The following is a 13,434-nucleotide window of genomic DNA, read 5'->3' on the forward strand; positions in this document are numbered from 1 at the left end:
GACAGAGTCTGGAGACGCCAAGGAGAACGTTCTGCTGCCTGCCACATCCTCCAGCATGACCGGTTTGGCAGTGGGTCAGTAATGGTGTGGGGTGGCATTTCTTTGGTGGGCCGCACAGCCCTCCATGTGCTCGCCAGAGGTAGCCTGACTGCCATTAGGTACCGAGATGAGATCCTCAGACCCCTTGTGAGACTATATGCTGGTGCGGTTGGCCCTGGGTTCCTCCTAATGCAAGCAATGCTAGACCTCATGTGGCTGGAGAGTGTCAGCAGTTCCTTCAAGATGAAGGCATTGATGCTATGGACTGGCCCGCCTGTTCCCCAGACCTGAATCCAATTGAGCACATCTGGGACATCATGTCTTGCTCCATCCACCAATGCCACGTTGCACCACAGACTGTCCAGGAGTTGGCGGATGCTTTAGTCCAGGTCTGGGAGGAGATCCCTCAGGAGACCATCTGCCACCTCATCAGAAGCATGCCCAGGCATTGTAGGGAGGTCATACAGGCACGTGGAGGCCACACACACTACTGAGCCTCATTTTGACTTGTTTTAAGGACATTACATCAAAGTTGGATCAGCCTGTAGTGTGTTTTTCCACTTTTATTTTGAGGGTGACTCCAAATCCAGACCTCCATGGGTTAATAAATTTCATTTCCATTGATAATTTTTGTGTGATTTTGTTGTCAGCACATTCAACTATGTAAAGAACAAAGTATTTATTAAGAATATTTCATTCATTCAGATCTAGAATGTGTTATTTTAGTGTTCCCTTTATTTTTTTGAGCAGTGTATATATATATATATTTATATATATATATATATATATATATATATATATATATATATATATATATGTGTATATGTGTGTGTGTGTGTGTGTGTGTGTATATATATGTGTGTGTGTGTGTGTGTGTGTGTGTATCTGTGTATATATGTGTATATATATATATATATATATATATGTGTATATATATATATATATATATATATAATATATACAGGTTGAGTACCCCTTATCCAAAATGCTTGGGACCAGAGGAATTTTGGATATCGGATTTTTCCGTATTTTGGAATAATTGTGTACTATATTGAGATATTATGGTGATGGGACCTAAATCTAAGCACAGAATGCATTTATGTCACATATACACCTTATACACACAGCCTGTAGGTAATTTTAGCCAAAAAAATGTATAACTTTGTGCATTAAACAAAGTGTGTGCACATTCACACAATTCATTTGTTTCATATACACCTTATACACACAGCCTGAAGGTCATTTAATACAATATTTTTAATAACTTTGAGTATTAAACAAAGTTTGTGTACATTGAGCCATCAAGAAACAAAGGTTTTACTATCTCAGTCTCACTCAAAAAAGTCCGTATTTCGGAATATTTGGATATTGGATACTCAACCTGTATATATATAAAATGATCCCCTACCCCATAAATATTTAATGATTCCCCCGTCCCTAAATATTTTAATGAGTGCCCACCCTCACCAATTATATATTTAATAACCTCTCACCCCACCTTATAAAATATATTTAATAATTTCCACCCCCCACACCCCCCATATCTTTATATACTCGCTGATCTCTGCTGCCAAGCAGCTTCAGAGTCCAGCAACCACCCAAGTCCCGCCCCTCGTCGCCCTCTTGGAGGACGAGACTTTAATGTCTTTTGCGCAGCGCCGCCTACTCAAGACCAGCACTGCAGGCAGAGGGAAGCAAGCATGCGGGCACAGAGTCATGAGTGCAGGCGTTAGGGATGACTGTACGTCTCTTGAGATTGCGGTCCCTGGGGTTACTTGGCCCTCCCCTCCCCCCCAATCCAGCACTGGAGACGTCCATAACTATAAATGAGCAACTAATGAAATATAGGTAACAAACTGTTTCAACATTCATAGGAAATAGAAAATGCTACAAAAGAGGATTTTTCAGACTAAATGAGTACTGGTTTAAAGTTAGCAAGACATCACTGACTAAAGTAACCATAAAAGCATATTTAGTATGCATTTTGTTCTAGTCACTATTTTTTGTATTTTGAGTAAGAAAACATGGATGGAATAACATATTTTACCTTACTGAAGCAAGATTTGTGAATGGGAAACCTCTTTAAACAGTTGCCTCAGCTAACAGTTGCATCAATAAATCCCAATAGATTTACTGTATTTATTTATTGTGTGTACGGTTACAGCTTGACATATACATGAATATTCTTCTAAGTTGCACAGTTTCCAATGTTTTCACTAGAATGAGAAATGATTAGCATTTTTTTGCAAAAATAAAAAATAATGTTTTCCTTGCTCCCGTTGATGTGCCTCTTCAGTCAGAGCCTTGAGGCTGACACAAAGCTAGACTGTCAAACAGAGATTGTGTTTGCATAGTAATGTAACCGGAGGCTAATTGCTAAACTCGCAGTGAAGGACTCTGATATTGTAGTAGCCAACCAAAGACAGCCTTGCTTTTATATTTGGCTGAAATGACTGTTATTTTGGGGAGATGGAAGTGTGTAAATTTTTTTATATTTTTTCCTTTTAACAAAACAGTCCTTATTTTCCTAAAATGTAAATTCTGTAGTCTCAGGCATTAGAATTGTAACTGTTATATTCTAGAGCAGTGTTTCTAATACCCCTTTTACACCAAAATCCCGGTTCTGACCCAGGATTTGGAACACTGTTTCACTGCAGTGCTGATCCTGGATATTCCCGGATTGGCAGTGTTTACACTGCAGATCGGGACTCCGGAGCGTCTCGCCGGGGGCAAACACAGCAATCTGGAAGCTGCTGTGCTGCCCCAGCCTCCGGTGCTTCCAGGCACCAGACATGGCGCTGCTGTCTGCATAGACAGCATGTGCCACGTCTCCAGCCGCAGCATGGTGCACGCTGTCTGCATAGACATCGTGCGCCGTGACCCCCAGCCTACCGCCCGCCGGACACTGCGGTACGAGAGGTTTGCCATGCTGTAAATGGGTGCCGGGTCGGCTGACCGGGCTTACCCATATACACCGCCTCCTTCCCGGGTCTTACCCGTGTCCTGCGTATGTGGCGGGTTGGATTCCCGGGAAAGTGGACCCAGGGTGACCCTTTAACACCACCTGCAGTCCCGGGATTTTGCACGCCCCGTGCAAAATCCCGGGATATTTCAGGTGGTGTAAAAGGGGTATTGGTGGTCTATTCATGAAGCAGTAAAAAGTGTGGAGAAGTGAGCCAGTGGAGATGTTGCCCATGGCAACTAATCAGCTTTGATGTAACATTTACAAAGTGCATTCTATAAAATGATATGTAGCAACTGATTGATTACCATGGGCAACTTCTCCACTGGCTCACTACTCCAAAACATTTCACTGCTTCATGAAAACAACCCTTAATGCCAAACCCCACACACCCCTCAGCAGCTCAGGTTTTCAGGATTTATTTATTCATGTTCAGGCCACTTACTCTGCTTGGCTGGTTGAATAATTAGTCTCTCTATTTCAAAAGATAGAAATTCCAAAACTTAGCTCTCGGGCAGTGTGATGACCAGAATTAAGAAACACTTTAGAGTTGGTATATGGATGGTAGGTCAACCATTATTGGTCTACATGGACAAGTCTGACATGGGTGAAAGGTCTACACAGTAAAAGGTCTACACAGGACAGGTCGACACAAGAAAAGGTTGACATAACTTTGTAAAAAATGTTTTTTATCTTGTTTATACTTTACCATTTATGTGGACTATGATTGGGAATAGTAACCTTGCCCGCAGTCACTCACCACACAAGGGAACGCTGTGCACTAATTGGGGTTCCTGGTCATGTTCCTCAAAAAATGACGTCAAAACATTTTAAAAATCTCATGTTGACCCTTCCATATGTCGACTTTCCCCTTGTCGACCTTTTCACTGTGTCGTCCATGTCAACAAATAGTGGTCGACCTTATCCAGGTTGATCCATAACCCTAGAGTTATTGTATTACAGGTGTGGAATCCATGGAAGTTACATGCCCTGGGTAGGGTTTCTATAATCATTTTGGGCACTGAGCCTAAAGTATATTAAAGCTGCAATCATAGATATATGTGGGAGGTCATTCTGTGTCAGCAGGGTTACCGTAGAGCAGTGGTTTCCAAACTTTTTTTAATCACGGCGCCCTAGAATATCAGAATTTTTTTCACGGCACCCCTAGGCCAAAAATTTCTTATTGAGAAATTTAGAAATAAATATTACATTAAGTAGATCGCATTTATATGTCATCCTTCGGGTCAGTTGTGTGGTGAGGGACAAGATTTGCTTCTGTTTGGCCACATATTTTATGACTGGCAGCCACCAGCACTGGTTTTGCCTATTATATTGACCATGAATAATTTGAATTGGTACTGGACCACCAACCCAGGGCAACCCTGCAAGTGTCCCGAGGCACCCCAGGGAGCCACGGCACACAGTTTGGGAACCTCTGCCGTAGAGGAACAAACAATCTCTGTGATTGCTGCTACTTTTAAGCTTGCATAGTTCCAACACACCCTCTGCATAGTCACCCAGACCTTGTATCAGCCTAAACTGTGAGATAAACCACAGGGCCGAGACAAACTATGGAATGAAGCATTCCCATGGCTCCTGTGATTGGTGACCTTAGTAGAGTATCATTTAAAACTCAGCTAGGGGCTTAATTCCGCATCAGTAGCAGTTTTGCTAAAATAACAGAACTGTTACTGCTTGTGATCGCATGCTGGGGGCCACCCAGCACAGGGTATTGCCACCCAGCATGTTAAGTGCAGCCCAGCGATGCAATCGCAGTTCAATTAGGATCGCATTGCAGAATCGTACATTTAAGGTAAAACTGGCACCATTTTTTACCCCGCAGTGGCTGCATGTGACGTTACGTGGCCGCCCCTAAAACGGTACAGACACTCCTTCATTGTCTGGACCACTACCCTCCGACGCCCTGTCTATCACATTGCGATCACACCTTTCCGGATGTGATCGCAATGTGAAAGTCCGCACACGCTGTGCGGCCGCTGCACATGTGCAATAGTCAGAAAATCGTCCTTTTGTGCTTTTTGGACTGTTGCAACTCATACTGAATCAGGGCTCATGTCCTTTCCTACATTACCCTTGGCATCACCGGTTTCCATTGAGTTCTAGCTGTCATTAAAATGACATTCAGAACACCATTCTCTGGAAAAAAAAAAATATTGCCTGATTTACTTGGATTAGCATAATTTGTGGGAATAGATTGCTATAAATTACTGGACAAACTTCATGTAACAGAAAGCTGTGGTTGCCAAATAAAAGAAAAAAGATCTCTTTCAATATGCCAAAAGGCAGCTAATGCTATACATTCTTCTTTAAAGTAGTTGGTTGCCGACACCATCACAAAGACCAGTCAATGTTGATGATGTTGATAGTAATGCTGGGTTGGAATGGTAGCATATGAGTGCAGCGGAACCACGTCTTGACCACTTATGTGCTGACTTACACCTGATATTAAGTCACTCACTAAAATAATGGAGAACGCCTTTAAAGGCAACGTTCACCTTTTGTGGAATTATTATTTTAGGTGTTAAATGACATTTATAAGGTGTTCTGTGTGTAAGCTAGATACATTCTCTCACACAAGGTATCAAGCACTTAATTCTCCTGCAGCTTTTTTTATAATCTGTACACCAAGAGCATGCAGCTCCCTGTCTACACGCAGGCAACCGCTGGCACACCACACACTCCTACATTTTTGACTGAACACTCTTTTCACGCAACTCCATTCACACTGCTGTGATTGGCCAGAAGAAGTGGTGGTGGTGTGCAGTGGTGCCGAGAGAGGGGGGAAGGGTACAAATTACCTGGGCCTCCTACCTAGTGGCAGCTGCAGCTCTTCTCCTCAGCCCAGCATATGCTAGTCTGTAGTGTGGCCATGGAGGCACTTAAAATATTTATTATTATTTTTTCATTATTTTTTCTAAGGGTGTATGGCCATGCCTCCTGTGATTAGGCCACATCCCCTGAAAAGTACCTGGGCCTAGCCTGTCTCTCTACTGCCCTGGTGGTGTGGGCGGAGGACTATATGCATTATTTAAATATGTATATGTGGCACATTTTTCCCTATTCCTTATATGGTTTCAAACAAATTTACAGATCTGAAGGTCTTTAAGTGATTTTGGGGTATATTCAATTGCTGTCGAAACTGCCGTCTTGTCGGAAAGACGGCAGTTTTCGACTTTTTCAGGACGGAAGGGGTTCTGACCTATTCAATCCCCAGGATTTTTATCCAACAAGTCGGGGAATTCGACTTGTCGGAAAGCACGTGGATCGGCGGAATAGCTGCCGATCCGCGTGCTTCTGTCTGAAGCGGGGCCAAATCTGACAGGTTTTGGCCCCGTTTCCGACCATCTCAATTCAACTTCAAAAAAAGTCGGATGGAGATGAGGGTGCTGAGAGCAGCGGGGAGAGGATGGAGCACCTGGAGGATGGAGCACCACCGCCATGTGACTAATCTAAGGCTAGCCACACATGAAGCGATGTGTGCGGCTGATACGACGGAGCGTCCGAGGGCTGATATATCGGGCGGTCTCCACACACGGGGCGATCCGGTGCCCAACTGCCCGCTATGCCGGCCCTTCTCTGCATAGCGCTGCATGGGATCATCCGCATGCATAGCTGATCATTTCAACATACAGAAAGATCAGTCATGCGGGCAGAAAGACAGTCATGCGCGCAATGGATAACATCATACCCACACACAGAACTATATAGCTGCTAGATTATTCCAATTCGTCGGATCAGCAGCTATATCGTGCCGTGTGTGGGCCTTAACAGGGAAGGTAGGGAAAAACGTGCATGCCACGAAACCTGGCTTTTAGTGACTGCATCGTCTGCAGTCCCTAGAGTCAGGTAGTGCTGGTGTACTCAAAGCAGAAGTGGCTTCCCATTGGTAGCACTTTATGCTAACGGCAGTTTGGACTGGCAGCACCAGGTGGACAAAACTTCACCCCAGGACACTGATAGTTAAGTGTGTGACTAGCAGAGAGCGATTGCAATGAGAAGCCTGTCGGCTGTCAGTGCACGGACTAGGAAACTGGGGGCTGTAGAGGATTTTACTGGGGTGGGGGGGGGGGTTGTAAAATCTGCTACTGGTTGCAACCTACTTTGGGGTCGCTAGCAACACTTTGAAAACCTATGTTCTAAGCATTTCTGAACATAGTTGTGGATATTTACCTGTACTGAAATTTGATCTTTCTAATATGGTGTCTCCATTTAAAGAGAATGGATCTATGAACACATATTAAAGCAATATTTACATGACAGTATAATTTTCATCAGTGTAGGTACAGTAGTTCAACCTTTGCTTGTCTTTGTTTGAGGGAATCTCCCTGTGTACACAAAGCCAAGACTAGAGTTATTGAGTGTTCCAAGACTTGCGCCAATGATGAGGATACAGATTTTCCCACGTCATCAGAGATGCAAATGATGCAAACATTTACGTGCTATTGATTTAGGACATAATAGATAAACATCATATTCATTTTACTGCATTACATTTAATTCTGGATTATTGTAAAGTAAACAGATGAGCACAAACTCCTTTGGTAAACTTATCTCTGAGTTTTTTTTGTGAGTGCAGGATTCAGACAGGAAGCAGGAATTTCCCTATTTTCCTTTTGTGTGACAGATGGGCTACAGCAAAAGCACTAGGCAGCTGTTCAGACCTGTGGCAGATCACAAGAACACAGGGAAACACCTTAACCCTTTCAGTGGCTGCTTGCATTGATGACTGCTAGTAAGTTCAGCAGACAGTAACCAGGATTTGGCTCTGTCTAGTTTCTTTTGCATATTCACACAAACTCATTGGTGATTTGCTGTACGTGTGTATCTTGATCTACGTAAGTATGTTTAAAAAATGCTTTGCTAAAAAGTGATTGTCATTAAGATTCAATTTGATGGACTTTTTTTGGGGGGGGGGGGGGAGGGGGGGGAATGGAGGAATTACCGACTATGAGGCCACTTATAGTTTTAAGTTGTTTGCCTCTTTTAAACCATACATGTTCATGTTAGGTTTAAGCACCACTGGGGAGGGTTAAGGTTAGGCTGCGGGAGGAAAACGGTCAGGTTTAGGCTGCGGAAAGGGAGGATTAGGGGGCATTGGCGGAAGGTGCGTATACTTACCTATTCCCTGTCAGGTTTCTCACCCGTTTTGCTCAGCTATACAGATATGATTCAGTGGTTTCTTAGGTCCATCCGTGTAATGTAAACCATTATATGGATACATGGTTTTTTTATCTGTTAAAAATGGTTCTGATTAATTCTTGTGTAATAACTGGAAATCCCATAGATTGTCTATCTGATAAGTAACTCTGACTACAATATGTCCTTTGCTGGTAATGTGTGCTCACAGTGTAGATATGAATGGATTACTCTGCTATTATTGTTTCTTACTGGATTAGCAGTGTAGGGAGGTGCAGGTGAGGCTTGTCACTGCTTTGCGTGCTGTAACGTGATCACAGGTGAATAATTCAAAAACACTTCTGGAAAGCACTTTAGGGAAACAAATATTTTCAGCGGTTCTAGTCAAGTGTAATTTACATGCTTACTTGATTTCAGAACAAACCAGTGTAACATGTTCCTGCTGTATTTTCAGTGAAAGGAAGAGGAAGGGAGGATTATGAAGTGAACCTATATATTGCCTCACCTTTATCTTAGTTTACAACTGTAAATAGTTGCAATACAGTACATAGCCTACTGTTTCTGGGTGTTCTACTCTTATTTTTTATTTATTTATTTACAGATTTTTATATAGTGTAGCATATTCCATTGCGCTTATTCTATACCTTTGCCATCTGACACATGACCGTTGTGTCTATTTTAGAATTATATTTTTTCTTAGTTTCAGATTGTTGATGTACATAAATAAACAGTATCTCTAAGAATAGAATCTCTTGAAGCTGTTTTACTTCAGTTGGCATTATCATTTATAAATTATACATGTCCTAGTTTTATGCTAAACAAAACCGTATTCCTACGTCGCCTATTTATGCATTCAGTTTACATGACTAGGTATAATTTTTTCTTTTCATGCACTTATATAAATAAATGTGTTTATATGCCATGTGCCTCCTGAGTGAACGACAGGTCTTCTGTGACTTGTGCTAAGCGTCCTTTTCACCTGAAATACAATGTGGCTAGGATGCACGAGGATATTGGGTCTAATTCAGACCTGATCGCTGCTGTGCGTTTTCGAACAGCAGCCGATCAGGTCTGAACTGCGCGGACGGCTGTCTTAGCCCTGCGATCGAATCAGGCAGAGGCGGTCGCTGGGCGGGAGGGGGTGGGCCAGCGGCGTTTGGCCGACATTGAGGGGGCGCTGTCCAGGAACGCAGGCGTGCCCGGACTGTTGGGGGGGCAGGGCCCAGCGGCTGCGTGACATCACACGCAGCCGCTGCGACACCTGCACGCTGGCAGGGAGCTACTCCTAAAGTACAAAAGTATCGCCGCTGTGCAATGCTTTTGTACTTGTGCGGGGGGTTCAAGCCTGACATGCGGGGCGGACTAACCCTGTACTGGGCGTCCCCCCGCATGTCTGTGTGACTGATCATAGATGTGCTACATTTAGCACATTTACGATCAGGTCTGAATTAGGCCCATTGTGTTGTTCATTTGATATGCAAGACTTAACATAGAAACATAGAATTTACGGCAGATAAGAACCACTTAGCCCATCTAGTCTGGCCCTTTTTTTTGTCCTTGTATATCTGTGTGTGACTGAGTCTGTATATGAAGCAAAACAGAACTTTTCATCGCAGCACTTTGTATGCGTAAGAGACTCAGTTGCACACAAATATACAAGTGTCTCATATAAAATTAATTAGCACAGTCTCCTGTTGCGTCCTAGTCACATTGTCCTTGAAAAAGATGCTAGCAGAGTCTCACAGGACCTGTCGCGATGAGAGTCTGTTTTCCGCGACTGCCCGATAGATCGTGGGAGCGTCGGCGGGTGTGTACGCCCAATATGTCTGTGAACGACGTTGTTCAGACATATCGCGTCAGCTGTGCAGCACAGCCTGTGCTATATATATATATATATATATATATATATATATATATATATATATATATATATATATATATATATATATAATATAAATATCTCACCTCATCATGCTGTATGTACCACCCATAATCTAGATGCAGAGGCCGCCGGTGACTGGTAGCTCAACTGGGTGGGCACATGTAAATACCCACCCAGTTGTGACATCAGGCACAACACAACGGGCCAATGATTGGTACGTGTCTATGTACTTACGGATCATCGGATAGGTCGGCCTAGTGTGTACCCAGCATAAGTTGCATAATGGAATCAAGTTTATTGAATGCTAAATCTGATTTCTGAAAGAAATATTATAACCTTTCACATCTAACCATTTTTGTTTTCCCTGCATTTCAGAGTGAAGACGCTGGCTCCAAACCTCACCACACTGCAGAAAATATCCATGGGCCTACTACATTATTACCAGATGCTGCTACAGTCTCACTCTTTCCGCTTATGCGGTTTGAAATTTCTCCGCTCAGGTATACACTGTGGTGGACATGCTTCGGAAAGAGCTACCCTGACAGAGAGACCTGACTCTATAAAACTGGATGGCATTATATTCCTTCTGTCTGTTCCAACATGAAAACCTACCATATACTGTCAAGTCCACATTTAATGATGAGGCCTTCATCAATCTTCCTTATTTATTCGTCGGTAAACTGGGACTATCAGCTAAGGCAGTAACATCAGACATATTGTCAATTAAGTGTACCATGTGCCCTACCTCAGTAAACAAAGAAAATAATAAATTAAGAGAAGATGAAATTTTTAATGTTGAATTGTGCAATGAAGTTTCTGGAGAAAGTGTTCAGCGTTGTTATACAGTAGAAGAACATTACTGCTTGTTGGATCAAAATGACTGGCTGCACCAGTTTGCTTGGAAAACAGACACACCATGGCACTAAGTGACATGGCAACTATTATAATATTAATAATGCATTGGTGCACATTTGCTTTCATGTTTCCAAAAGTGGACCAAAAAATGTGACTAATGACCTAGTTGCACCAATGGCCGCCGCATGCACTACACGGTTACACAGAGCTTCACTTGACTCCTTGTAGTTTGGTCTAGCCGATTACTATATGTACAGTAGCAGCAGGCTGAGGATGGGGATTTATATCACTGATGTGCAAATATTATGTACATTTTCAGCATCAAGAGATTTTATGCGTTGACCCGCATACTATTGACATACACTAATAACTTCCTCGCGGTTGCAGTTTTTCATTTTAGGTACAGTACTTTCATTTTAGTATTGATTGTAACACATACATACTTAGCTGCATTGCTCTTAACCAAAAAATTCCATGTTTTGCATTATGGAGTATTTATACTAAGAAATGTGCTGTTACAACACTGAAATGAATGGGCTAGCCATCTGACATGGTTCTTCCTGGTTGAACAAATCGCTTAGTAGGGTCTCCTGGATGCCACATATCTGTATGAAATGCACTGTCAACCTAAGGAAAGAGAATAGAAAAATATGTGCACACTCAGATAGTGGTCAGTGTGTTTCATTCTCATTCTACTGGAAAATGAAGTCCTCCTAACACTACCCTCCTTGCGAAGAGCAAAAAAAATAAAATATATATATATATATATATATATATATATATATATATATATATATTAGTGTGTGTATATATTATATTATTATAATAATATATTGTGTTTACTGCCTTTCTATTTTTATGGGATGCCGTTTAATTAGATTGGCTGTAAGCCATTATTTTCAGAAGGTACAAAGATAGATCATACACATTTTAATGCAAGGTTTCTGTGTAAATGATCAATTTCTTAATTTCGCTGAATGTGATTTTTCAGAGAGTGAACACTCTGTTTTATCAAGGTTTGATGGTTGCAACTATTAAATGACAAAATCATTTTTTTTTTTTGGCTCTGAACAATGCTTTTTACAAATCAATTTAATAAAAAAACAAACCCTGGTCTTCCTGCTTACACAAAGTCTTACTAATAAGGATTGTATTGCCAGACAAAAATGAATGTAAATTCATATCTCTTTTTCTATTGCTCCTTTTTCTAGTTTGATTGTTGTAGGCAGGGGAAAGTATCGCTTCATACAGCAATGTTCAGGTCACTAAAGAAATGGTCTGTTTATTGAAAGTTAGTATAGTGTAGTTTTATATATAAATATGGTGTAAAGATGTAAAACTTTCTAAAATATTTTGTCTGTCTCCAAATGAAATCTAATTAATATTTGCTACATAAGAACCATAATGGCACTGAACGTTGTTACCTGCTGACATCAATATTTGATTTATACTGAAAATCTAAACCTATATAAGTGGCTAAATGTCTCTGTAAGATTGATTTACAGTCATACTAGTTTAGGTGGGCGAACTGTACGAAAAGCTAGCTCAGCTCTGTAAATTTCACATAAGGTATATGCAATATTTAAATTTGAGATTTAGTTTACAGAATGCAACCAAAATGTACAGGTTTTGCAGAAACACCATAATGTATATTTAAATCTTTGTACATTTTTTGCCCAATTACCTTTAAAATATTTTGCTATCGTAAACTTAAAAGTTATCAAACAGTATTTTATTCTTTCTTTACTTGGGTACACATTGTTTCTGAATATTAAGATGTTAAATATATTTCTTACAATTGTGGTATGACAAGAGACCTAACTTTTATCTTGCAGTGTCTTCCGACATACATGGGAAAATAAATTTGTGAGATAGATATATATATATATATATATATATATATATATATATATATATATATTGATAAATGTGATGCTGCTGGAGACATAATAAATAAAACTAGGATAGTGCATTGTATTTAGTGTTTATTGATCTTGAATGCTGTCTTAATAGCCATATGCAATAAATACATTATTTATGATAGGAATCGGTTTTGAGTGTGCTTTCTGTGGGTTTAACAAAAATGTCAATGTTTTATTGTTTTCTTAACGCTAAATAATCAGGACTATGGTATAAAACTCTACAGTAAATGGTTAAAAGAATTTATTATATACATATATTAATAAGTGACCAGAAAACAGATCCTATGACATGTCTCCATAATTCATATGAATCTTTAAGTCTGGCATCTCCCAGTTGCTATTCATACATAGAAAATCCTTTTCCTTGCAACGTTCAATTAGACAACATAATATGAAAGTACCTTCGTGAGTAAGAAATCATTAACTTCTTTAAATCTCCACCTAATTTTTTCCAACTTCATCAGATATTTGGGAACAATTAAGTAGGACTATTCCCAGCTACAAGAATGCAGTAATTTCCTGTAAGAATAAAATGGGAGCTCTGCAAGGGTGCCTAGATTTATCCTGGAGCTCATAGGTTAATGGCTTAAGATGGCCATATTTGCGGAAAAGCAGCA

At 40.9% G+C, this 13,434-nt stretch overlaps 1 protein-coding gene across 1 annotated transcript in view; it reads left to right on the forward strand.

Moving 5' to 3' along the window:
- The window catches only part of IRS2 (insulin receptor substrate 2), a 39,562-nt gene extending 26,620 nt beyond the window's left edge, over positions 1–12,942 (forward strand). Inside the window, exon 2 of the mRNA XM_063953178.1 lies at positions 10,416–12,942. Within this exon, the coding sequence (XP_063809248.1) occupies positions 10,416–10,420 (5 nt within the window). The 3' untranslated portion in view covers positions 10,421–12,942. The remainder of the gene's footprint in view (positions 1–10,415) is intronic.
- The last annotated feature ends 492 nt before the right edge of the window (positions 12,943–13,434 follow it).

Source organism: Pseudophryne corroboree, chromosome 2 (genome assembly GCF_028390025.1).
Source record: "Pseudophryne corroboree isolate aPseCor3 chromosome 2, aPseCor3.hap2, whole genome shotgun sequence".
Lineage (NCBI taxonomy): Eukaryota > Metazoa > Chordata > Amphibia > Anura > Myobatrachidae > Pseudophryne > Pseudophryne corroboree.